The sequence below is a fragment of the Ascidia mentula genome, chromosome 4, assembly GCF_947561715.1.
Source record: "Ascidia mentula chromosome 4, kaAscMent1.1, whole genome shotgun sequence".
Taxonomy (NCBI): domain Eukaryota; kingdom Metazoa; phylum Chordata; class Ascidiacea; order Phlebobranchia; family Ascidiidae; genus Ascidia; species Ascidia mentula.
In genome coordinates this window covers 7,754,906-7,778,197 of record NC_138569.1, presented here as the reverse complement: position 1 = coordinate 7,778,197, position 23,292 = coordinate 7,754,906, and the positions used below count along the sequence as shown (strand labels likewise).

The 23,292-nt window shown below is 37.8% G+C and overlaps 4 protein-coding genes and 1 non-coding gene across 10 annotated transcripts; 3 read left to right on the top strand and 2 right to left on the bottom strand.

Moving 5' to 3' along the window:
* Window positions 1-1,420: 1,420 nt before the first annotated feature.
* LOC145897621 (SH3 domain-binding protein 5-like) lies at window positions 1,421-6,053 on the top strand. 2 transcript variants are annotated; one of them, XM_082985992.1, is made up of 7 exons: window positions 1,421-1,745; window positions 1,940-2,280; window positions 3,046-3,222; window positions 3,787-3,915; window positions 4,056-4,217; window positions 4,347-4,520; window positions 4,904-6,053. In XM_082985992.1, the coding sequence occupies exons 1-7, from the start codon at window positions 1,637-1,639 to the stop codon at window positions 5,312-5,314; spliced, it is 1,503 nt and encodes a 500-aa protein (XP_082842118.1). In that variant the 5' UTR covers window positions 1,421-1,636; the 3' UTR covers window positions 5,315-6,053. The 2 variants fall into 2 exon arrangements, with proteins under 2 accessions (XP_082842118.1, XP_082842117.1); XM_082985991.1 differs by having other exon boundaries at window positions 3,043-3,222.
* A 246-nt stretch (window positions 6,054-6,299) lies between these two features.
* LOC145897983 (zinc finger HIT domain-containing protein 3-like) lies at window positions 6,300-6,719 on the bottom strand. The gene has a single exon (XM_082986437.1). The coding sequence runs from the start codon at window positions 6,717-6,719 to the stop codon at window positions 6,300-6,302; it is 420 nt and encodes a 139-aa protein (XP_082842563.1).
* Window positions 6,720-7,135: 416 nt separating this feature from the next.
* Window positions 7,136-8,283, top strand: LOC145899167 (small ribosomal subunit protein uS17m-like). The gene is made up of 3 exons (XM_082987892.1): window positions 7,136-7,326; window positions 7,400-7,587; window positions 7,880-8,283. The coding sequence occupies exons 1-3, from the start codon at window positions 7,138-7,140 to the stop codon at window positions 8,052-8,054; spliced, it is 552 nt and encodes a 183-aa protein (XP_082844018.1). The 5' UTR covers window positions 7,136-7,137; the 3' UTR covers window positions 8,055-8,283.
* Window positions 8,284-10,876: 2,593 nt separating this feature from the next.
* On the bottom strand, window positions 10,877-10,949 carry Trnak-uuu (transfer RNA lysine (anticodon UUU)). The gene has a single exon. It is a non-coding gene; the product is annotated as a tRNA-Lys (tRNA).
* An 892-nt stretch (window positions 10,950-11,841) lies between these two features.
* LOC145897683 (guanine nucleotide exchange factor DBS-like) lies at window positions 11,842-22,946 on the top strand. Of its 5 annotated transcripts, XM_082986075.1 has the most exons (27): window positions 11,842-11,970; window positions 12,047-12,137; window positions 15,283-15,493; window positions 15,552-15,642; window positions 15,760-15,879; window positions 15,946-16,062; window positions 16,146-16,295; window positions 16,439-16,584; window positions 16,676-16,778; window positions 17,174-17,308; window positions 17,407-17,598; window positions 17,752-17,946; window positions 18,339-18,551; window positions 18,782-18,808; window positions 18,882-18,973; window positions 19,158-19,224; window positions 19,391-19,576; window positions 19,812-20,000; window positions 20,153-20,275; window positions 20,517-20,620; window positions 20,785-20,953; window positions 21,200-21,395; window positions 21,610-21,806; window positions 21,875-21,950; window positions 22,178-22,230; window positions 22,303-22,401; window positions 22,637-22,946. In XM_082986075.1, the coding sequence occupies exons 1-27, from the start codon at window positions 11,965-11,967 to the stop codon at window positions 22,754-22,756; spliced, it is 3,468 nt and encodes a 1,155-aa protein (XP_082842201.1). In that variant the 5' UTR covers window positions 11,842-11,964; the 3' UTR covers window positions 22,757-22,946. The 5 variants fall into 5 exon arrangements, with proteins under 5 accessions (XP_082842201.1, XP_082842199.1, XP_082842198.1 ...); XM_082986073.1 differs by lacking the exons at window positions 11,842-11,970; window positions 12,047-12,137 and adding an exon at window positions 14,399-15,126 and having other exon boundaries at window positions 21,200-21,401; XM_082986072.1 differs by lacking the exons at window positions 11,842-11,970; window positions 12,047-12,137 and adding an exon at window positions 14,400-15,126 and having other exon boundaries at window positions 15,760-15,873.
* Window positions 22,947-23,292: the final 346 nt, after the last annotated feature.

Genomic DNA, 23,292 nt, shown 5'->3' with positions numbered 1-23,292 from the left:
TATAATCCCGAGCGGAATATACCACAGAGGCTGTTTAACTGGTGCTCTATGTGACTAAGCCTACTTCCTGGGCATGCAGCATCCATATGTGCACAACAGCTCGGCTCTAGTTCTTCAGCAGTAAAGCACATATCGTGTCGGTGCAGCTTCCGCATTCAGTAACCTCATTGGCTATACTGGAAATCAAAATCTACCCATAGGTGAGTTTACTTGCGCCGCCCACTTCATTTCTTTTATTATGATGCAGCGTACAATGTTATGATTTTATGGAAATTTTAACCTCACGGATGCTACAGAAACGTGCCAAATGACGGAAAAACTTTTATATCGCTAAAACGTCTCGGTCACATTTTACGAACACTCTGACACTGTAAACTACCTATCAACTTCAAAACAAGAATAACTTTAAGTGTAAAAACTGGTTGTAACTTAATTGCAGTTCGTTGTTGACGACCGTGTTTAACATTATATACCACCTCGTGTGAACTACAGTTATGTCCGCCCATGGTCTGATGCGCAATGTTATGCCGTTGGACACTTTGGGCATGACAACCAACGTTTCTTTATGACGATCAAGTGTACACGGTGTTATGATTATATGAAAATTTAAACAACTGAGGCCCAGTTTTGTTGTCATGTGTCTTCCAGACACAGGGATGTCACGAAACATATCACAAAAGATGCAATAGCTTTAATGTAACATTGTTAAAGCTAAGAAAATTAAAACTTAGCACGCAAGACAACAATAAAGACATTTCTTAGAAATAGGAAGATAATATTTTCTACAGCGTTGCCTTGGCTGTTCCTGGCTCACTCCATCCACTCCGGTGCACGGGCGAATCATATCTACCTCGTTTTATGTCGTGGATTGATTAGCTTCCACATGTCCCTTGCCAATATTTTCGCATTCATATTAAAATTATCGTGAATAGCTGAATGCTTCCTGGGTTTTGTATTGCCTTCATCGGAAATATATTATTTGCCATTTCATGGTTCTGTGCTTAATGAGGCGTATCGAAAATCACTGACGTAATGAGTGTTGGCGAATATCGCCGTCACCCAATGCTACAGGTTGGTAGAGGAAGGTACATTCCTTCCACTCGGTATGACGTAATGTAACGCCGAAACCGAGAAATTGTTTGCCAAATTCTAAGACTGTAGAAATTTAGGGTCATCATGTAATGATGCTATCACTGGTGTTGTTTTTCTTGTGAAACTAGTGGTTTTGTTTTGTTTTAAAAAGTTTTCTTATCACCTATTGGCTGTTGTAAGCTTGTTAAGTTTACCCTGTTTGAAATGAGCATATTTTAATCAAAAGAAACGGGTACTGTTGCAATTTCTGTTACTGTTTGAAGGATTTTCAAGTACATCTTGCACAGACTAACCAATTATTTGCATGTGTACGTTATTAAATATTTTCAAATTACAAAATGTAAAGTCTTCTGTATGTGACAGTGACACGTTTTTTACATTGATAATTATGTGCTACATTAAATTCTTTCTCTATATGTAATATAAAAATCAAATTGCATTTAAAAGGTGTTCATGTGTTATCAGAAAGGCCCAAACCGTGGCTGAAATTCCATTTCATTTATTTAAGAATGTTGGCCGTTGGGGGGTAACCAACTAATTTCTGATGGATGACGGGTCAGCATTTTTGTGGGATTGCAAAAATTCGAGTGATGTGACATCCCACATCCAGGATTCTAATTCACTTCATGATGATGTGGAGGAACTTTTTACAGGTAGATTGTGGTAGCTAAAGCTTTCAATACACAAAAATGGTTTATTTTTAGTTTTCGGAACAACACGTATTTGTAGATAGTGGTTGATGTGTGGAACACACAGATTTTGTTTATCACCTGTCTGGCTTGTTTTTTAAACTTACCACTAGTACATGTCTCATAAGTTTGTATTTTTATGAAAAACAATTGTGCAGAACTTCATGGAATATCTGTTGAAGAGTTGGAAGTTGAACTGCGACGAAAAGAGAAAGAACTTTACCTCTGCAGTAAATTAGGCCTCTTTCTGGCCCAGGAGGTTGATGAACTTGTGTCACAGCGTAGGGGAATTGTTTCAGACCATACAAGGGTGCTGCTTGAGCTCCAGGAGTACCGGGACTCAAGAAGGAGTTACTTAGATGTGAGTGATGGTGCTTCCGAAAGAGCCGGTGCAAACAACAGGGGTCAAAGTTCAAGTTCCACCCCATCCCCAGATCTTCAACGACATGTGATTGATGGTGCCTCAGTTGATGGAAAAATTTCTTCCTTCCAGTCGCAGGTAGTTATAAGCAATTACAAAATGAGGTAATTGTTAAGGGCCTTAGGAAGGAGAAACTTAAGTGGTCAAACCAAGCTGACAAGAAAACTCATTATCACAGCATTTTTTAAATAGTGTCTGTTAGAAAATATTTAAATCTTTTTTGTTTTATTTGGTAAATGTTACAATGGAACACTGCACTGAGTGAATAATCAATAAACTCTATTGTCTCTGGTGGCAAATGAAATTGATTAGAATTATTTGTTGCTTGCAAAACTAGAAACAAAATGCATTCTAAAAGTCAAAGCAACGTCGCGATTGAAGTGCAACTGTTTATTTTGTTTGGATGCATCATCACAAATGTTTCATCTTTGCTTAAAAAATTTGTTAAAACCTGTTTAGCTGGTTACCCAAGAGCGGAATCGTGCTAAATTATTTTTGTGGGTTTTGCCCTGGCGTTGGAATTTAACTGCAATTTGAGTGTAGCCCGAGGCCTGCTGGAGAGTGGATCTTCACTAATGATAAGTGCCATCTAGACTTTCTTGTTCACACATGCACCTTTATGATAATAATGCTAAGTTAGGTAAATCTAAAAACATTCCATATTGCACTTTGTCATGTATGAAAATCCATTTTCTTATTTTATTTTTTAATTTTGTCTCATTTGGGAAAGTGCTTTAATTGTTAACTGTGTGTGCATTAACATGGCTAAAAAATCTGGATTTGGGGAAAAAATTAGTAATTGAGCTGAGTTATTTTAATCCTGATAATATTTACACACAGCAGGTTGATGAGCCTTTTTGTACCAACTTGCATCGTTCTGCATCTTTGGACAGCAGTTTAGATGCAATCAGCAATGCAGAATCGACAATGACCTCTGCATCTACACGTGACCTTCAAAATGACCTTGACCTGGTACAGGAATCTCATGACAGAATTACGAAGTTAGAAGTCCAATTGGATGTGAGAATTATTTTTCAATTTTGCAGAGTTGTGTGTTGTGTTGTACTAGACCAGCGGGATGTTAGTTGACAGAAAGTTGTTAAAAAATGCTTAGATTTATGAGACACAAGAAGTAATCATCATTTGTCACTTCACAGCAAAAGTACTACATTAGGAATTGATTTGAGAGCTGCAGACAGGGTGCACACACTGTTTCGACCTGTACAGTCTTATCAGTGCAGCTGCTGACTGTGGCACTGTGCTGGCGTTAACACTAGCAGGCAAACAGATTTCCACTTCGTGGTACCTTTTCGGTCAATGTTGAACCATTGGTTACCCAACTGAGATGAACCACCATGTGTACACCCTGTCTGCAGCTCTCAATGATTATTATGACTCATTTTGCACATATATGAGAAAGCAATATCTTGAAACATCATTGTCATCCCCAAACACTTGTTTATAATGTCAATTGTAGGCCAATACCAGTGGTTTTCCCTGTTGGATCGCACTCTACTAAAGTTACTTATGTAGTCCAACATTATTAAAGTTTTAGTCTTGAAAAAAAACAAATTTGCATTGCAGAAAACCAGAGCAAAATATCGTGCCCTGATGACAACCTATTCTCATAAACTTAAGGACATGTCGAGACAGTTGGGATCCAGTGTTAGCAAAGCAAGACCCTATTTTGAAGCAGTTAAAAAGGCAAAAAAGGTAATTGTTTGAAGAGCTTTAACAGTAACTTCAATTTTCCTAAAACAGTTTGTTACCATTTGAAAGTCATGACCTTTAAGATATTATATCATATGTATGCTGATTATTATATTAATGATAAAAGTCCGAATCGGTTTCAGTGTCAGGTGGAGACTCAGCAGGCAGCAATGGAATACAAACGAGCTGTGAACTTACACAAGGCAGCTCGAGATATGGTCCGAGTTGCTGAAGAGCGTGTCATGTCATCATGTGACAAACTGGATCCAACTTGGCAAGACATGTTAAACCAAGCCAACCTTAAGGTACCAAACCACATTGTTGCATGAAATTCAATATTTTTTAATGAAACTATTAGACATAATAAAGCCAAAATAACAATCTTCCAATGACATTGCCAAATTTGGAAAATAGTTTTCACATTTCTTGTGAAGGTTAATGATGCTTCAAAGGAAAAGAATAGAATTCACCAACATCACATGAAAGCAGCCAAGGCCTTTCAAGCTGCTGAGGATAAGAAAACAAATCTCCAGGCAAAGCTCCAGCGAAGTGTTATCAAATCAAAGCCCTATTTTGAAATTCAAAAGGAATTTCAAGCAAAGCTGGAGGTATGTTGGCTAATAATGGCAAAATTTGCCACTAGTTAAAAGAAATTTGTTTTCTATACTAAATTTGTGTTTGTTTCTATTGTGGATGGCTCACACGAAAAAACAGCTCATCCCTAACCAGGGTTTGATGCCTAACAATGTGGTACCCAAACCAAAAATTTCATACTGGTTATATCAAGAATGTCTGCATTTCTGATGATATCTGTTTAATTGACTGCAAATTTTATGCAAAACTTTATAAAACATTTGACTTATGCGTCAATGATGGTGTAGCAACCAAAGCCTTTGATTGGTGATTCATTTACAATTAAATGACTCATTTCAACCTTTCGTTAAAAGTATAAATAATAGAATGTAAATTGTGCATTGCTGACTTTTTTCAGAGCGTGACCAAAAAATTAAACATTCTTGAACTGAAGCTGATGGAGGCAAGACAGCATTACAGTCATTTTCTCATAAAACTAAGGAAATCGGACAGTGATGCCCAACCATCCAAAGCAATTAAATCCCTGTCAGAACGTGGTATGGGCGTTGGAGCCGAAAATCCACTAGGCTTGCCCAGTGCTGCTGGTTCTATGCTTCCCAAGCCTGCCCTCGATTTTTTAGAAAAAGAGTACATTGCTGGTAGTGCCTTGAAATCTGAAACTGGTGACATGTCCAAAAACCTGGGTACCACAGGAAAAACAAAGCTGCATTACAGTCCATACGACCTGTTGTATTTGGGTGACATTCAGTCTGACTCAGGAAGTAACTATGACAGTGATAATGACAATGAGTATATTCAAGACTTTTGATGTTACTTATGCAGTATTAGTGATATTCAGGCAAATTCGTTTTTGTTCGAGCAACACCAATTATTTTTTAATGTAGTTGTACTTGTTAAATTACACTTCACCCCACTCTGCTTATAGGGTAATGGAATTCAGCCCCATTTCTTTGTGATTATTTATTAGAGCTACCTATGTTACATGCACATATTGCAAATTTATGTTTTTTATTTCTCCACACACTTGTATTTTAATGTTTTTAAGCCCTTTCACAGCAGTAGTTTAGCATACTTCAGTGTCAGCATTGATATTTTACACTGTGCAAAATCTACATGCGTAACACCATGGCCGGTGCCTTTGTTCTTGTAAATATTTCCCGAACACTAGCAGTTCCACAACACAAATTTTGTGCTCCTATCTTGTCCTTCCTACACAGTCTTTAACCAAAGCACTTGCCATTACATGATCTTCCCTTTGTCAACCACCTGTGCGTTCTTTTATTTTGCTGTTATACCTATATGCATGTAATCGTATGTATTTTTACATGGTGATGTCTCTTCGGCAAAAAAATGTAACCATAAAACATTCAGAACTCTAAACACACAAATAGTGAAAAAGTTTCAAAAATTCTTGGCATTTGGATTTGCACAAAATAACAAATTATTGCATTATTTTGGACTCGAAAGATATATTTTTTTTAATTTACCATTGTATTTAGCATATATATTCAAGACATTCTTTGTCAATACATCTATATATTACCTTGTTTGTTTTGCACAAGTAAAAAGCATTTGGGTATCAATTGGCCCAATTTAATTACAGTTAAGGAAATTCAGCTGCTACCAGGCTTGTGGAGTCGCGAAATAACTAGTTGACTTGTTTTTTTTCGCACCAGAAAGAAAATATCGACTCCCGACTCTGCAACCCTTGCTGCTACAGCATAGAAAAGCAATAGTGTTGCCCAGTGGTGCTTAGGTTTAATAATTTGCGCATTCTAAATAGACATAAAGTATCAGGAAATTTGAAGGTTGGCAGGGTTTTCATGCTCCATAGGACGTACAGCTAACAAACAAGTATCCGCAAATTCAACAAATATTGGTTCATGCATCAACTTCTCAAGATATTCTTTTTTATTTTGACAACTGTCGAGATCTTTCAATAGTGTGCACAAATGAGGGTTCTTGAGAATTTCTATCAAATTAGTGGATGTTTTCAATTGTTTCAATGCATCTGGCGCAAGTAAATCTTCTTCATTTAGTCCTGGAATATCTTGGGCAACTGAAGTGTTGGTATTGCTTTCTTCTGGTTTCTTTTGGCATTGGATCTTGTGATCTTTAAAGCATGCTACAGAGCAGTAAAGACAAAGGCATTGGGGGCATTTGTACTTATGAATAACAGTCTTGCAAATGTCACAAAGATCTTTTGTCCTCATATTATTTCAATTTCAACATATATTACTGCCACAAACAAAGAAGTTAAACCAAAATTCAAAAAAAACGTTAATATTATTTCAAATAATCATATTTACATAGATTTAAGAAACACGGCACGCTAATTAGACTCAAACTACTACACCAACCATGTGAGAACTTAAATTTCTTTGTACAAAAAACACAAAAATTTTAGTCAAAACAAACAAAACGTGGTTGCCGGTATATAACTTGCTGTGCTATGCACAGCATCAAACGTATTTTTTCGTGTTTGTATATTATTTCCTGCGGTAAAATTCTGTAATGAAATGCATGTTTTTTTAATGCTTCGTGTTGGCTGCTAAACCAGGTCTTTATGAGAATATTGACGATGAACATCAACTAATTGTCCGGATTGCATTTAAATCCCATTCGAGGTGGATGCAGTCAGTTTTTGTTTCAACACAATTTATTGTGTCTGGCGGTGTCTTTGAAAGAGACGAAGTCAGTATGGACAAATCAAAGTTTATTAAACTTGCTTGGGCATTAGGAAAAGTAGTTTATAAGCCGTTGCCGGACCGTGCTCGAGTGCTTGTGAGATTAAATCGACTGAACGAGATTATGCTGATGGTAAATAGGCCTATACGTTTTTCCACAAAATGTATAGATTACTATAACTTGGCAATGTTTTGTGTTCCGTCAGTATTTTCCCGAAAGATACAAGCTGGATGTTTATGACAAACTTCAAACATCTCAAATTGGTGATCTTGTGTTGATCAAAAAATTGGAAACTTCAGAACTCCAATTTGAAACTCATGAAATCAAAGAGATTGTATATCCTGTTGGAGCAATTGTTGATCCAATTTCGGGTTTACGTGTTGCAAGAGACAAGTAATATTTCCTGTATATTTTTTTGGTTTTAGCCTACTATATTGGACTGTAGTACTTACAATTTATTAATGGAATGTTGGAATAGCATTAAAAATAAATACAAAATTGCAGAATAGTAGCTTAAATATAGACTGATATACATATTTCATTGTGCCACCCTTTGCTTATTTTGGTGTTGAGTAGTTCTACTCCAGTATTCATTTAAACATGTAACAGAAATTAACATTTGTTAAAGAATACTTATGATTAGTTTGGATATCTTAAACCGAAAAATTGTGTTTTCAATTTTCAGATACCTGTTTGATGTGGACCCTATTGAGGATGAAACATTTCAAAAGTTTAGGCAAAGTGCCCAAGACCATGAATTTTCCCCAAAATATCAGTATGAAATTAAAGAAAAGGAACTTATGGTAAAAGAAGTACAGCAAAAAAAGTTTGGGGAGTTTATTGAAGGAAAAAATAAGTGAATCAGTTGAAAATTATGAAACATTTCATTAATTTGTCAATGAAGCTGAAGTGAATTATTGGATACCAACAATCAGTGAAACACTGCATATTTATTTTGATTCAGTCCAAGTTTATGACCAATGGTGTTCCTTCAGAAGTGAATATTGGTGTTTGGTCGATTTTATTCTGCAAGTACAAGAGGCAAGGGGGGCTGTTATTGTCAACGTAATACATTACTTGTGTTGTCTGGCCGCTTGGGGAGAGATATTCCAGAAATATATCATTTTCTTAACTAGGTGGCAGCATAGAGCCTTATTGCAAATATTATCGGTCCTCTATGGTAGAGGTTATCATTCTTTTTGTGATTACGGCCAAGAGCGGTCGCTGATCCGTTAAGTTTTTCGGAAAATCTGACTTCCGATTGTAGGCCGTATCTCACAATTAAATCTTGAAACTGCAAAGGCTTGCCGCCAAACTGCTAGTCCTAGGGGGTAGTACAAACAGCCCTGGGGGTGCCCATAAACAGTTATGAGACATCTAATTCTGAATGCATTTCGTAGAGGAGGGTGAGTGACTTTACTTTGTTGCAAATGGACTGTACTTTCTGTGATTCTCTTTACACAAAACAAACCTACACTTTTTTTAGTCAAAATAATATCCAACAGGGAGCAAAATGCCCCTGGGGGAGCGGTTAAAGTAGTTATCTCGAATATAACTTTCACCAGAATTCCTAGACAAAGGTCGGGACTTCACAAATTAACCATACTTTTCCCAAATTTTTGCATTTCCCAAACCAAGAAACTCCTTTCCATAGAAATACAGAGATGCGACCTGTAGTCTGGGGTTATAGGCCACAATTCGTTTTAATTTGCCGTATCGGGCGTAATGAGCTGTTGCAATCACGTTTTTTCCAAGCCAGTTGCAAAATTCGTAAATATTCTTCAAAAAGCTTGATTATTATTCACATGGCGTGTTATGCAGAAGTTACCCTGACATCGCTTTGAGAACCAAAATGACACCTGGAAAACAAACCGAGTTGGTTTCGTAGATGTGCAACTGCTGCTTCGAAGAGACCAAAGAAATCCTGTTTTCAAGGCCCTCTGCAATAATGCACCTGCCGATTGTTCCGACCGTACTGTTGGGTCTTGTGATTTACATAGTGGCCTAATATTCTTCAAAGTTAAAAAAAAGTATTGCACCCGGATGGGACAGCACACAGCAAGGATTTGTAGAGCCTCCTGGAAGATCTTGTGATCCACAGGGGCGCATAAACAGCAATTTTTTAGCAACTAATTTTGGTATTGCATAAAAGCAAATATTCAGCAACTAACTTTGCTATTGTGAGAAATTGGCCTTGCATAAAACCACAATAGGATAGTTAAAACGATGTATTTTTCTACAAAATCTATTTGCATATTTTGTTGCTCTTTTACCCCAAATAATGTCCGAACGGCTGAAATCAAATGTCCCCAGGATTCAAAAATACACCTGTCCGGCAAGCAATTTTAACCAGAATGCGTATGAATGAGGCATTTATAAATCTTTCCTAAAACTATAAATGACTGGGCCCTTTCTGTAAGCATAGCCTGAAGTTTGACCTTCTTTTTTTGATTTTCTACAGCACCCGCCGGCACCAAGCTACCTGAAGTGCCAGAACCTGCTCATTCGCCCTATATAGCAACAGCACATGCACCTTGCATCACTTGGTTGCTTTGTGACCACGTCCTCCTTCTATAGTGACAGCGGACAGAATACAAGTAGGCATTTCCCGCCGGCGAAACTTATGTTCATAGAAACACCAATATGCGTTCTACAGTAGACGCCAAATTTCGGCTGTTGGTATAAATAGATCTGGTCGTTTAGAATGGATAATCTAAATCATATGTAGAGGGCGGAACACTTGATGGCGTGACAGTTCGTTTTGTCCGACAGTAGCGTTGCCTACGAGTTCGCGTCATAAATGATTTATTTAATTCGCCACAATCAACCACTAATGTAATTTTCGCAATATAGTTGTAACTAGAAATGTTGGAATCATCAAATTAAAGTTAACACAAAGGTGAGGTTAAAGTTATGACATCACACCCAAAATGACAATGTAATGTCACTGAGCAAAGAAATGCACCATCCCCGTCTTATCGAAGTGCAGAATATAGTGTCGCTCGTTGCTGCTATACCCTTTGGTCTTCCGATAATCAGGGACAAATAAGCCTTTGGTTTGTGACGTCACCGTGACATATTTTTGTGTGATGTAAACCCTTGTCCTGACCTTTGAGGTGACGTAATCTGTGGATTCTCATATGTTTGAAACTACTCCATATCTGCAATATAAGGCGCCTTCTACTATGTAAACAATGCATTTTTTCGACACGAGCGCCTTGTGTGATGTCAATTTTGCAACAGCGAAAAAGTTTGCGATTTTTTGGTCGCCGCTACTTTTCGTGAAGTTTTCAACATTTTTTAGTTGACGTAGAACCGAAAAACTTTGGATATATGTTTGTTGTAGATGTACCTTTAGTTTTACGCAAAGTTGTCATGGCCGTGTCATATGCACTTTAAGCTAACGTAGCAAAGCGCACGTCTTCTAAACCTAACCTAATTGGAACGTTTTTTTGTTGTTAGTCGTGAAACGTTGTATCAACCAACCAAAACCTAACGTTTATTGAATGTTGTTATGATAACGTTATGTTACAGAACCAAACATCAACGTTAAATCCTTGACCGTTGGATCAAAAAATGTCCAACGCTCTACCGACACTTGACTATCTGGGACGTTGTTAAACTGAAGGCTTTGACCTTGTCATAAAACTATAAGAACACTAAAAATGTAAAAGAAAGGAACCGCCTGATAAGGGACTTGAACCCTTGACCGTTGGATTAAAAGTCCAACGCTCTACCGACTGAGCTAACCAGGCTTCTGTGACGAATTGTTTAGATTTAGGGGAAGATTTCTGATTCAAATCTTCTTGTCTGCAAAATTATGTTTTGTAATGTGATTCAAAAGCTTTCCAGACCGGGAATAGAACCCGGGCCAGCTGGGTGAGAACCACGAATCCTAACCACTAGACTATCTGGGAGGTTGTTGAGACAAAGGCTTTGACCTTGTTTTAAACTATGTGAATACCATATATGTAAAACAAAGGAACCGCCCGATAAGCTCGTAGAACACGCCCAGCCACAGAATCCTACTTGACAAATAGTCGCCAAAAGCCAAAACGTGTAACAAAATCGATTTACTGAGCCTACAAAACACTGTCGTTGCCGACTATGCGCAAACGTGACGCAAATTTAATGATGTTTGGTTTAGTGCAGGTACAGTATCTACCTGTATCGTGTTTTTATCTTTTATTTTTAAGCAGCATGCAAAAGGACACCTTTCCATAGCGTAACAAACGTAGTGGTGTCTGACGATATTCGAGATCGCTCGCCCAAAGTTGCCAATTAGGTGCACACCTGCGGATAAGCGCACGCGGCTTGCAGGCGCCCAAGAAGAGAACGACATAAATAATTTAGGGTTGCAAAGCACAAGCTGCGCAACCCAAAGCGTTTGGAGCTTTTGGTCGGCGCTCAAACGGACGGCAGTGACTTTCGGGCACTCGACACGACCCACTTTTATTGTGTGTCCGGCCGCGGGTTGTCCAATTCCCGTGTGGCATATGTCACAATACAGTTTTTATGCTGTGACTCACGGATTGTGCTTTTTGGAGTGCGTCCTTGAGGGAGAAAGATAGGCGTGTGTTGTTATGATAGCTCGAAGGCCGAGTGTGTACAGGGGGAGTGAAAACTGAGTGCTGTTTTTTTACGACAGTTTGATGCGGAACCATGAACATGTAGAATTTACTTTGTGATTTTACTGCACTGTCAGCGCAACATTTAAGGCCACATCCGATAGCAAATAGACGCACATGACTAGAAATACGCATCAAACAAATGGAGGTAAGATATATGGTTAGGTGTACCCTGTCAGTGTTCATTATTCGGTCATTAAGCATACTTTCTATGTTGTTTGCAGGCCAAACAAAGAATACGCGTCAGCGACAGTTGGCAAGATGAGGCCAACGATCAAATGGTCAAGACGGTGAAAGCGATTCGTCGAAAATTTGGTGAGTGCTGCGAGCTACTGCGCAAAGTACATGAACTTTGACAAAGAAATAGCAGAATTGACATTACAAACGCAAGTTATTGAGGAAAAGTTTCTGTATGCAAGGGCGTATTGTTGCCGAAATCGAAACTTTACGTAAAAGATACTGTGGATACGCCGCGACAGTAGCATCTTCCCTACGTAACGAACGCAGCAACTGCTTGTTAACATAAACCAATCCTAAAACCTTTTACCCCATCCATTTGAAGAGCCCTAAAATGCATTTGCTCGGATCGGCATTTCACCACTTTTGGGAGAGCACTCGTTTTATTGTGTTTGATCGATTTAGTCCGGGTGGACGTCAGTGTTCACCAGCACAAGTCGCTTGACGCAAAATAATCCGGTTTATTTCGCTGCACAATAATTCAAGAGGTCACGCGACCAAAGAGCAATTAGAGGCGTGAGGGCATTATGTTTGTATGGACGCCAGCGGGCGGTGCATTTCGCAAGAAGGCAATCATGTGTTTGAAGCAAAGTGTTTTATAGATGGTTGGCTGACAGATTATAACGCAACTTAATAGTTTGTACTGGTGAAATGATTTGTGATTTGTTCATTTACGGTGACATGGTGACATAGCTTGAATTATATTAGCTGTAACACTGAAAGTATTATACTCTTTTTGTTGCCGGCGCTGCGAGATGTGTTGGATTTTTGGCGGAAAATGTATTTACTACCTGGTACAGCTGTATATCAATAAAGCTATATAACTGGTCTAGTTAATAAATAATCTACAATCTACGTTCAGCAATTTAACTGTTATCAGCATGTTTTTTCCCTAAATGTTTAATGTAGCGCCTCAGGCATGTTTCAACTTACGTATTCATTGAAACAAAATCGGGTAAATTCCGCATTTGCACGCAAATTGGCTTGAATCACTAAAAAGCATGAGTGTCGTTCGCAAGTTCAGGTAAACCTAGCCAAGCGTAAACTTTCCCGACGCATTCAGGCACACAAACCCTTCTGTGCGGTGTTTGCGTGCGTGACAAATGAGTCCTAATCCTGATGTGGGCTCCATTGAACGACCTTAGCCACACGTTAAGCGCTGAGAAATCGACGGCACCTTGCTGCGAGTTTCAAAAAATGCTTTTGTTGACCTTGGACCCTGCTGTGAAGAATGCTTTAAGTGACATCCAATTGGCAATTGGCGCGTAACAATTGATTCAACGACAGTTGAATGGGGTTTTCGCGCTACAGAGCAGGCAAGCGTGTAAAAGTTACTTCACTGAGGTTGTGTTCAGGTACTTTCAGCTGTTTGGTCATACAGCGATGTCCTTTTTCAGTGATGTTCGAAAACAGTGCGCGCCTGACGCAAAATTGAATTTTGTTTAGGATGATTAATCAATGCAAGCCTCATTGTTATCTCAGTCGTTGTTTAAGCGCCGTAATTAAAACACGCTATGAAAGCAACTAAATATAGCTATGTGAGTGTAAAAGGTGAGTTGTACAAAATATTTGACGCTATGAAAGTAACAATTTGTTGGTTCACGTGGTTAAAACTGTGACGTTTTTGTTCATCAAGCGCAAATGTAACGTGACACACTCAGCGCATTCTTGTGGGAGCGCTTTGCTAAATTTAAATGATCCCTTTGCAAATTGACGCTCCAATAGTTCGAAATCGGCGTTTAATTTCGATCGTTTATTTCTAATCAGTGCTTGTTGTATTGATTTCTACCGATTCAGTGTGACTGTGCTGCTTCTCAAAATAGATTAGGTCATAAATTATATCAATTAGCAGTGCATATAACGTTTACCACAGCCACAAATGCTAAGATAGTTTATTTTTACTTCATATGTGCGACTTTGTTGCCTTTGTGCGCTAGCAGTTTGCATATGACCAATGCTGGCAAATTGGCCACAATTTTTATCAGGTGTCCACTTCTATAGATGCTATATTTATCGCATTGTATTTGTTGGCGTTGTTCCGGCCGCACGTGCGTTTGAAATAGGTGTAACACGAGACAACAGTTACGTTGCTCCAAAAATGACGTCGAATATTTCGTCACTCATGGTATGTTTTAGGTTCACGCAGTAATTTACACATTTCATACACAAACGGTGGTTTGTGTTTAGCTCTGTGTTTAAATCTGCCAGTTTTGTTGCTTTGCTTAGTTTAGAGAGGTTTAGCTGTATCCGTCAATTGATATCAATAATTCATGACAATTAACTGCTGGCGCACCGACAGACTCACAGCAAATCATCGAACAAACATTGATTTTTGGTAGATTGCAATTCGGCCGCAGTTTTATGGGGATCGAATAATCCACAGGCTTTCCAAGTACACGTTTGTCTTTGGCAGTAGAAGATGCTGTTTGCTAGGAAGTAGGTGTTCTGGGCATGTTAGTATGAAATATGAGTGACAACTTGAAAAGCTGCAATGCCTTTGGTAACCCGAAGCAGAATGTTGGCGCAAATGTGAATAATGGTGATCAAGCACCATCAGAGCAACGAAAACATGTATTGGCAGCAACGCTACATCTTAGCAAGTCGTGTTCGGACATTCCGTTGTCAACGAAAAGGAACGCAGCAATCAGCGTGAGAGCACAATCGCAAAATGACATCACAAAGATCGATGACACGTGGTTGGGAAATTACCCTGCACCACTGGAAAGGAATGGCGTTGGAACGTTTTTAAAGCTGATTTTAGCAAATAGAAGGAATGCTATTGATTTTTCCCCTGTTGACGCGACATCAGACGATGTTTTCGAAGACGCCAAGACTGACTGCAGTAGCTTTGGCTGTATTAACACAGAAAGAGGGGACAAGTCCTTATCGTCGGAAGCATTACCAAGCTACTCTTGTGACGAACAATACTCCACGCCCACTGATTGTCGAAAACTTCCTGATGAAATGTTGTCGTATTACACTTTCATGCAATGCTGCACAGCGCTGCAAAACCCTTCTGGAACACGGCAAACTATATCGCCCGCTTGTTCCTTGTCGGATTCACTAGGTATCATCCCATATAAGATTCAAATTCTTACGTAACCAATCTTTACAAAAATACGAACGTGCTAACGGCATATTGGATGAATATGTTTCACGTTTGTTTCGCTATGTATGATAAACGTTACGTTTGATATATCTTTGATATATAATTGTGTTTCAGACTCATTGACTTTTCCATCGGCATTACCAAGACCGTCAGAAGTATCGGCAAGCAAATTGTCCAACCAGCTAACATGTTGTTATGCATACATGCACGGAGGCAGAGATCTTTCGGATGCCCCGCTGTTGTGTCTTCCCCACTGTCCATCACTGCGCAGCGTCACTGACGAACAATTCAACAGTGTGATTTTATATTTGACATCAACTGTTAGGTAATTAGAATGATAAATTTTGTGTGATGCAACTGTGTTATTGGCATTCATTTTTTAGTGCATGCATAGCCGACATAGGATTTGTGCTGCTTATAGACAGAAGAAAAGACAAATGGCCTGCCCTGCGTGCTACATTGCAACGAATTGCGGTAAGTGTTCTGTATTTATCATTTTGCTTGAATTGGAATATATATACAATAATAACATTTTTATTTGTTGGGAATACCAGAAAGTTGATTAGTGAATGTTTTTTAAACATGTATTAGACAAACTTTCCTGGTTTTCTGAGGATGGTGCTTGTTCTTCGACCCATTGGCTTTCTTCAAGGTGCAATGTCTGATATTGGGTTTCGCTGGCAAAGAGACGAACTTTCATTAAAGGTACCGGTAGGTTTTACCCTTTTTTTGTTATGTAGAGTGCTTTGGTTTAAACGGTTAGATTTTTTTTACCAGGTCACCATGCTATCTAGTCTTGACGAATTGTACAACTATGTAAGCCCTAGCCAGCTAACAGTGGAATTCGGTGGTAGTTTTGAGTATGATCATCAAACATGGTTAAAAAATCGAATGGTATGTGCCTCATATTTGCCCACACAGCTTAAGATACATTTTGCTTCCAGGTGATTTATTTATGTCAACATTTTGTTTTGCAGATGATTGAAAATTTCACTGGAGATGCAGTCAGTCTGAGTGAGTCACTAATATTGTATGGAACCGAACTTGCCGAAACTGAGATGCCCAATGATGTTACATCAACTGAGTGTCTGTTGCACGTTCAAGAAGCAAAAACACAGTCCTTGAAAGTAGGTAGTTATTCACTTACCATGGTTTATCAACAAAGAGTTATTTAGCAAAATCATGTGTTTTTATAATAATGAAATTAACTGTATGAAGTAGCTTATAGATGTTGTCCATTTTGCACAGAAAATTTATAATTTTTTAATAGAATCAAATAGAAAACCTGTTAAAAGAGGCTGTCACCCTTCGTATTAATATCACATCATCAAGTGGGGGAAGCATCATTGCTGACACTCTCTACAGTGACAATGATTCAGATTTCACTAAATCTACGCAAATGGATGCAATTAAAAGGTGGCAGAACAAGTTTATTTGTACTACATATCAGTAAATTATTGTATGTAACATGTTTTTCTTCCTTTTTTACCTCTATGTTTATTTTTAGTTTCTTGTCAATGATTGAGGAAACTGATGTGGCCTTTGAAAGATTTTGGGACAAACATTACACCAAGCTTAAGCAATGTCTCCAACTCCGCCAGTTTGAACAGGCACGTGCAATTCTTATATCTTAATCTGCAAACTACCCTGTCTCTACCCCATAAGTAAATAGAGGAAGGCTATTACAATCATGTTTGTCAAGCCATTACTTTTCTGTCTGCTTTAGCATACACGTGTTTGGGGAGCAGTTTATTTAGTGTGGACCGGCACTCTTGGGCTCAAAAGCCGTAGATAAAAAAACTCATTCCAAATGTACATCTGGTCTTCATTTATTCTTCAGTGTTTTCCTGAAACAAATCGTGGTGATATGAAAGAAATGTGTATTTTGGGTGTTTTTACACACAGGAATAAACCTTGTAATAAACTTTACAAAATTTATATTTATTGTTTTTTCTAGTTTTCAACCAACTTCCTCGGGGTTTAAATATTCTATCGTACTTTACAGCAATACAGAGATCTGAGACTTTCCCTTCAAACAAACCTTCAATGGATTGATGAACAATCCCAAAATATTGGAAGTAGTATTGAGTGGATTGAGTCGATGTTGGCTGAGTTGGAAACCAAACAGAAAACTTTAAAAGTAATTGATACAAACCTTTTTATCAACAAAACCCTAAAAAAAAAAATATTTCATATCAACTATAAAATAATGCAATATTTGCATTGCTTGATTAATAGAATCTTCTCAATCACAATGCGACAGTCATAGCAAAAGCAGAGGAACTGTTAAGTGTGGAACATTATGCAGTGGATAGCATTGGCCCAAAGAAAGATGAGCTCCAAAGCATATCGCTGAAGCTGGTTAAATCTTTTTCAGAAAGGGAAAACTGTCTCGACCAGTCATTGGTCTTTGTTCTTGAACGGAACAAAGTAAGGGAAAATTTATGTGATAAATCTGGTAATACTGCAAAATAACCATGTTTTTTTTATTTCTATTTTTGAAGTTATTTTTAAATCATTTTTTTCTTTGGTAAAATTGACAATTATAAAAAAGATAAAAAAGGAAGTTTTTAAATCTTTTAGTGGAGTGATTGGTGTGAACAAGGAATGAGTCTTCTAGCAGGACAAGTACTGGAGAAAACTACCAGTGTGGATGGCGCAGAACAAGCACTGACCGGTTTAGACCAGTTCTTCAAAGAAACTGCATGTCCCTACTCGGGAAAGCAAAAAGAGGAGCTGGGAAAGGAATTTAAAGCTGCCTGGTGTCCTGAATTTGAGGTTGGTTGTTATTCTTCCATTACTTTTTCATGTTATCACGGGGTTGGCACTTTCGATCTGAGGCCATATGTTGCAAGATAAATAAGTAATGAGTCGCCACCCAACTTGGATGCAGAAACCTCATTAAATATTTATGTGTGTTCTTGAATTTGGTTGTTGGAAAACAATTAGGACTCCCCATGTGAAAATAAAATGCATCTGCTTATATTGCTGATTAGCTCGCACTTTTGGCAAATTATAACTTTAATTAGATTTAAATAATTTTTTTTTTTGCAATTTTACGAAGGTTATATACAAAAAACTGTGTTTGTGATGGCAGTCTAAATATTAAATAAATACCTACTTGGTGTAACATTAACTGTTGAAAAAAACCTTCACTTTATACATAACAGGGACTTTTTGAATCCCTTCTTCATCGCTATAATGAAGTGACTCAGTTGTACGAGAAGCGCAAATCCAGTTTAAAGAAGATAACCACGAGACACGGCGACCGTCCTGTGCAACTTGTTGAACCATCTAAGAAACCAAGGGATGTGGAACCAGCCACTCCACACAATCTAAAAGTTTCCAAACCGGAGTCAAAAACATTGAAACGAAATTCACTGGTGAGTAGAAAAAAGATTTGCTTGCCATTTTCTGGTTACTTCTGGTTACATTTACAGAAAGCATATTTAACTATATATATAAGTTTCTCAAGGCTTTGCAGCCAAGGCATTGCAGCCTTATTTATAATTCGCTAAATGTATGGCGACTCCTAGGCCTATATTTGCAAAGCTTACAAAAATATTTTTTTTTGTAACAATACTACATTTTCTTTCACGCTTTCTTTGGAAAGGTTTGTAAAAAGCGTCCAAAGAGCACCGTGAGTAAACATAAATACCCCTATTGCTCAAAATATAAAAACAAATTTTCACTAAGGGTGTTTGATTTTTTAGACCCTCAATCATGAATCTTTACCTAACCACACAAAAATAACCACTGTTGAATCATCACTGCCACACAATGAACCACACACTGTTAAACAGAGGTAATCTAGCAACATATTTCGAAGACCTGTCTGATAATTGATAATGGTTTCAAGAAAAAACATTTTATTCAACTTTTATGAGCAGTATAGCAGCCTTGTATATAAATTATCTTTTGAACTACCAGAATAATAATGAATAATTTTATTAGTATTGATGAATAATTTTTTTAAATTAAATTTTCAGACATGTGATTAATGAGCTTTTGCACACCGAGAAGATATATGTGTCTGAACTTGAAAGCATTGTCGAGGTGAAATTTGTAAAACTTACAACTTAAAACTAACTATACAATTTAATACCATGAAATAACAAAGCATATGTATATACTTGATTAAAAGCTTTGAATACAACTACCAAATATATACTTGTTATGGTTTTATACATAACTGACTCTATCTCTTGAAAATTTGAAATAGGGTTATGGAAAAGCCATTGATGCTGAAAATCCTGACTATCCTGTCCCAGAGGAGCTAAAGGGAAAAACCCATATTTTATTGGGTAATATGGAGAGTATTTGTAAGTTTCATGGAAAAGTTTTTGTGTCTGAATTGGAGGAAATGAAAGATACACCAACAAAAGTTGGAAAATGTTTTCTTAAACAGGTTTGTGGCAATTGAAATCCTGTTTGTGGACTAGATTGGAATAAGAACTGTTTTAATTTTTTATATGATTATATTGTCATATGTTTCACTTTTTCTGCAACTTTGCAATAGAAAGTTACGTAACAGCTAAAAAAGTTCTTTTGTGTTTTATAAAGATTGCAGAAGCAGTAATTTGCTCCACATGTAATTAAAAAATCAATATTTCAACTTTTCTAAGCTTAACTTTCACTTGCAGAGAGAACAGTTTCACATATACAGGGATTACTGTCAAAACAGCATCAAATCTGAGCAATTGCGGACAAAGGTAGGAGACCACAACCCATTTTTCCTCCACTGCCAGAAAAGATTGGGCCACCGACTGTCGTTGGGTGCCTACTTGCTCAAACCCATCCAGAGACTCACAAAATACCAACTACTCTTACAGGTGTGTAATGTTGCAAAATATTTCAAAATTGTTTAGTTTTGAATACCAAACTTTTGATTGAAAAGTGCATTATTTCTGTCAGATATAAACTAAAAATTTACCTAAATATCAAATAGTTGATGAATTGACAAAATGCCAATCTCGATTTTCAGCAAATGCTGAAGCACACATTGTCAAAAGACAGTGATGAGTTGAAAGAGGCCATTCAAGCAATGTTGGAAATACTGAAATCTGTCAATGACAGCATGCATCAAATTGCCATTGTTGGTTTTCAGGTTAGTCATTGTAAACATTATGTTATTGTTTACCACAACAGATCTTTGTGTACATGTATTTAATGTCTATGATTTAACTTGGGGATAACAATGATGTTGACCAATTTGAATCATTATACCAATTTGTACACTAATATTATATATGTTGTCACAAAATTCATAAAATGTGTAATATTATATTTGGTCACCATTTCTTCCAAATTTTTACTCTGTTCTCCATTCTAAATTCTGATCTCAACAGCGGGATCTTGCCAGTTTGGGCAAGCTTCTGATGCAAGGTTCCTTCTCTGTTCAAGTCGATCACAAAAAAGTGGGAGTGAAATCACTGACAAAGTCTCGCTTCAGGTAATCAAAATCAACTGCAGTGTTTACCATGCATAAGTAACAGGAGGAAATTGATTCCATGTGGACTAACAAAACATTTACTAGCTGAACATGTTAAAATATCCTGTCTAGTGCAGGGAAATAAAAAATTGTGATATTCACGAAGTTTAACATTTGTGTTTCAGCAAAGCAGTGCAAAGGCACTTATTTTTGTATGAAAAGGAATTCCTTTTTTGCAAGCAACAAAGTGCCGAGTCATTAGAGAATGAATCATCAAATACAGTTTCCACGACCAACTTCCATCATTCGAACGGCGTTAAGGGCCAAATCTACCTTTTTAAACATTCCTTGCAGGTGAGTTAAAGGAAATGATATAGGCTGCTGCATAGTAACCAAAACGTGGTGTTTATACATAACTTCCCAAAAGTCATTATTACAGCATGCGACAAATACGTTTTGTTGTCCTTACTAAATATCGGAATTTTGACAGTCGCTGTTTAAACCTGATAGGTTTCATTAGTGCAGCTTTGGTGTGACTTGCAACGATCTTGCCAGCTAAACAGCCAAGCAATACGTTATTACATGATTGATATTGTGTAGATGAATGCCGTTGGCGTAACCGAAAACATTAAAAGCGATCCGAGACGGTTCGAAATCTGGTATCACGGTCGTGAAGACGTGTACACCTTAACCGCCCCAACCGCTGCAATGAAGCAGGAGTGGGTGAGGGAAGTTAAGAAAGCGTTGTCATGCCAACCTAAAAGCACGACCACCCCTCCCGAACCACACAAACCAGGTAATGGTATCAGCATTTTAAAATAGGCTCGTTTCCTGGATTCTTTTCCGAAAACTACTAACTTCGCGTTATGTATTAGCGATCGTTTACCTATACGTATAATTGTGTCTTTTGTAACAAAACAAGGCGTCCACCAGCATAGTGGTTCTAACAGTGACGTATAATTTAGAAAAAAAAATATCACTTTACCAAGTTGTCGAATTATTTGGTACAGACAAGACTCCTTCGAAGGTGAAACGATCCCAGAGCGCAAAAAAATCAAAATCGCCGACTGAGAAGAACGAAGAGTCCACAAAGACGAAAACTAAATCCTCTTCCTCAAGTTCAGCAAAAGAATCCTTAAAGAAGAAAGCGTCATCCCTTACCCGTTCCGCCTCGATGGGCAAAGGAAAGGATCGAATTTTGAAACGGGTAAATTTGTGAAATTTCGGTCGTTTTTCTGTAAATTTGTATTTCACTTTTGTGATATTGTGTCATAGAAAAACACGGAAATAACATCGGCGACACAACTTCCACCACAACATCTTCCCGCTAAACAAGACAACTGTGTTGAAGGTAAATATTATTATATGGCCCTTTCGGCTTGGTATCGGTGTTTTGTTTATAAAACTGTTGTACCGGATTGTCGTTACGTGCTCGGTATATATTCAAATCGTACATTTTATGCTCCTACCAGTTATCATTGTCATTACTTTAATGGAAAATCCAGGTATCAACATTTTTCAAGCGCCTAATGCTTGCCAAAATATTAATTAATATTAACTTGAACGATTTCCACGCAGGCGAACAAATTCCATCGCCCGAAGAGTTGAAGCCGTCGATCGTCGTCGAAAACGTAATTCGAGTTTTCCAAATGTGTGACCCTTGCTTTTACAAGGTAGATAACATTGCTTGTTTTTTAATACAGGAGTTCCGATCTGGTTATTTGAAAGAGCGACCGATCATCCTCAACGATGAGTTGGAGTTACGAGTGACAGGTTTAGCCGAGGTCGTCGTAACCGGCAAGGTATAGTTTGGTGTACACCATTGTTTTAAAGTTTTAATGCATAATAGTTCTCAACAAGGCACCACGGTTGAGGGCGAAATGGCAATTTTATGTGGGTGTGCTATCATTGCATTAAATCTACGTAGCATGTAATGCCTACAAACGGCTGATGAAAATTTACCGATTGCTGTAAAATGGGCTTCTTTGTGTAAATATATTTTATAGGGCCTTATTTTTTCATTTGTGTTTCGCGTAGGTTGACTGGGCATCGCACAAAGGCAATGACAGCGATACTTGGGTTTCCACCAATCACAGAACGTCGGTGAGCGACACGTCATCATTTGACAGCATAACTTCGGTTGATGCCCCTTCGTAAGAGGAGATGCGCCCATTTATCCCATCTGCAGTATTTATTTTCCGTGCAATAATCGTTCCGATGAAAATTTAATCATTTTTCTGTGGATTCGAAGTTCGTACTGACGCAGTTTTTTATTTTTTTTTCGAACCACTGGAGTGCTTCTTTTTATGTGCTGGCTCATATCTTCAAACGAACAACGAAAACTGTGACGTTATTATTTTGTGTGGGTTTATGCGTGGTGGTAGTAGTCATTTCAACAAACGACCGTTCATTAGGGAGAATTAAGCGAAACCGAACATTAGTCGATGAGATTATAAATGTGTGTTACTATAAATACATAAATTTACAGAATGAAATATGGCTTGTATGTATATAACAGCCTCTTGGTCATGACAATCATATTTAGTATTACGTCATCTACCTATGTCTGTACGAGTGTCGACATTTCCGTAACTTTTCATGTAGTTCCTCGATCAGACAAATCCCGCCAAAAATGTCCGCAATTACGGAACCTGTAGCCTTGGCAGTGTTGGCACCGGAGTATTGCGCCAGAA

What these genes read in the sequence shown, in the direction of transcription:
- LOC145897621 (XM_082985991.1), top strand. Translation starts at nt 1,637, where the DNA reads ATGGATGACGGGTCAGCATTTTTGTGGGATTGCAAAAATTCGAGTGAT. An exon ending in TGTGGAGGAACTTTTTACAG is followed by an intron (nt 1,746 to 1,939) that starts GTAGATTGTGGT and finishes ACAATTGTGCAG; the next exon opens with AACTTCATGGAATATCTGTT. An exon ending in TTTCTTCCTTCCAGTCGCAG is followed by an intron (nt 2,281 to 3,042) that starts GTAGTTATAAGC and finishes ATTTACACACAG; the next exon opens with CAGGTTGATGAGCCTTTTTG.
- LOC145897983 (XM_082986437.1), bottom strand. Translation starts at nt 6,719, where the DNA reads ATGAGGACAAAAGATCTTTGTGACATTTGCAAGACTGTTATTCATAAG.
- LOC145899167 (XM_082987892.1), top strand. Translation starts at nt 7,138, where the DNA reads ATGCAGTCAGTTTTTGTTTCAACACAATTTATTGTGTCTGGCGGTGTC. An exon ending in TGAACGAGATTATGCTGATG is followed by an intron (nt 7,327 to 7,399) that starts GTAAATAGGCCT and finishes GTGTTCCGTCAG; the next exon opens with TATTTTCCCGAAAGATACAA. An exon ending in TTACGTGTTGCAAGAGACAA is followed by an intron (nt 7,588 to 7,879) that starts GTAATATTTCCT and finishes TTCAATTTTCAG; the next exon opens with ATACCTGTTTGATGTGGACC.
- LOC145897683 (XM_082986073.1), top strand. Translation starts at nt 14,526, where the DNA reads ATGAGTGACAACTTGAAAAGCTGCAATGCCTTTGGTAACCCGAAGCAG. An exon ending in TTCCTTGTCGGATTCACTAG is followed by an intron (nt 15,127 to 15,282) that starts GTATCATCCCAT and finishes ATTGTGTTTCAG; the next exon opens with ACTCATTGACTTTTCCATCG. An exon ending in CAAATGGATGCAATTAAAAG is followed by an intron (nt 16,585 to 16,675) that starts GTGGCAGAACAA and finishes GTTTATTTTTAG; the next exon opens with TTTCTTGTCAATGATTGAGG.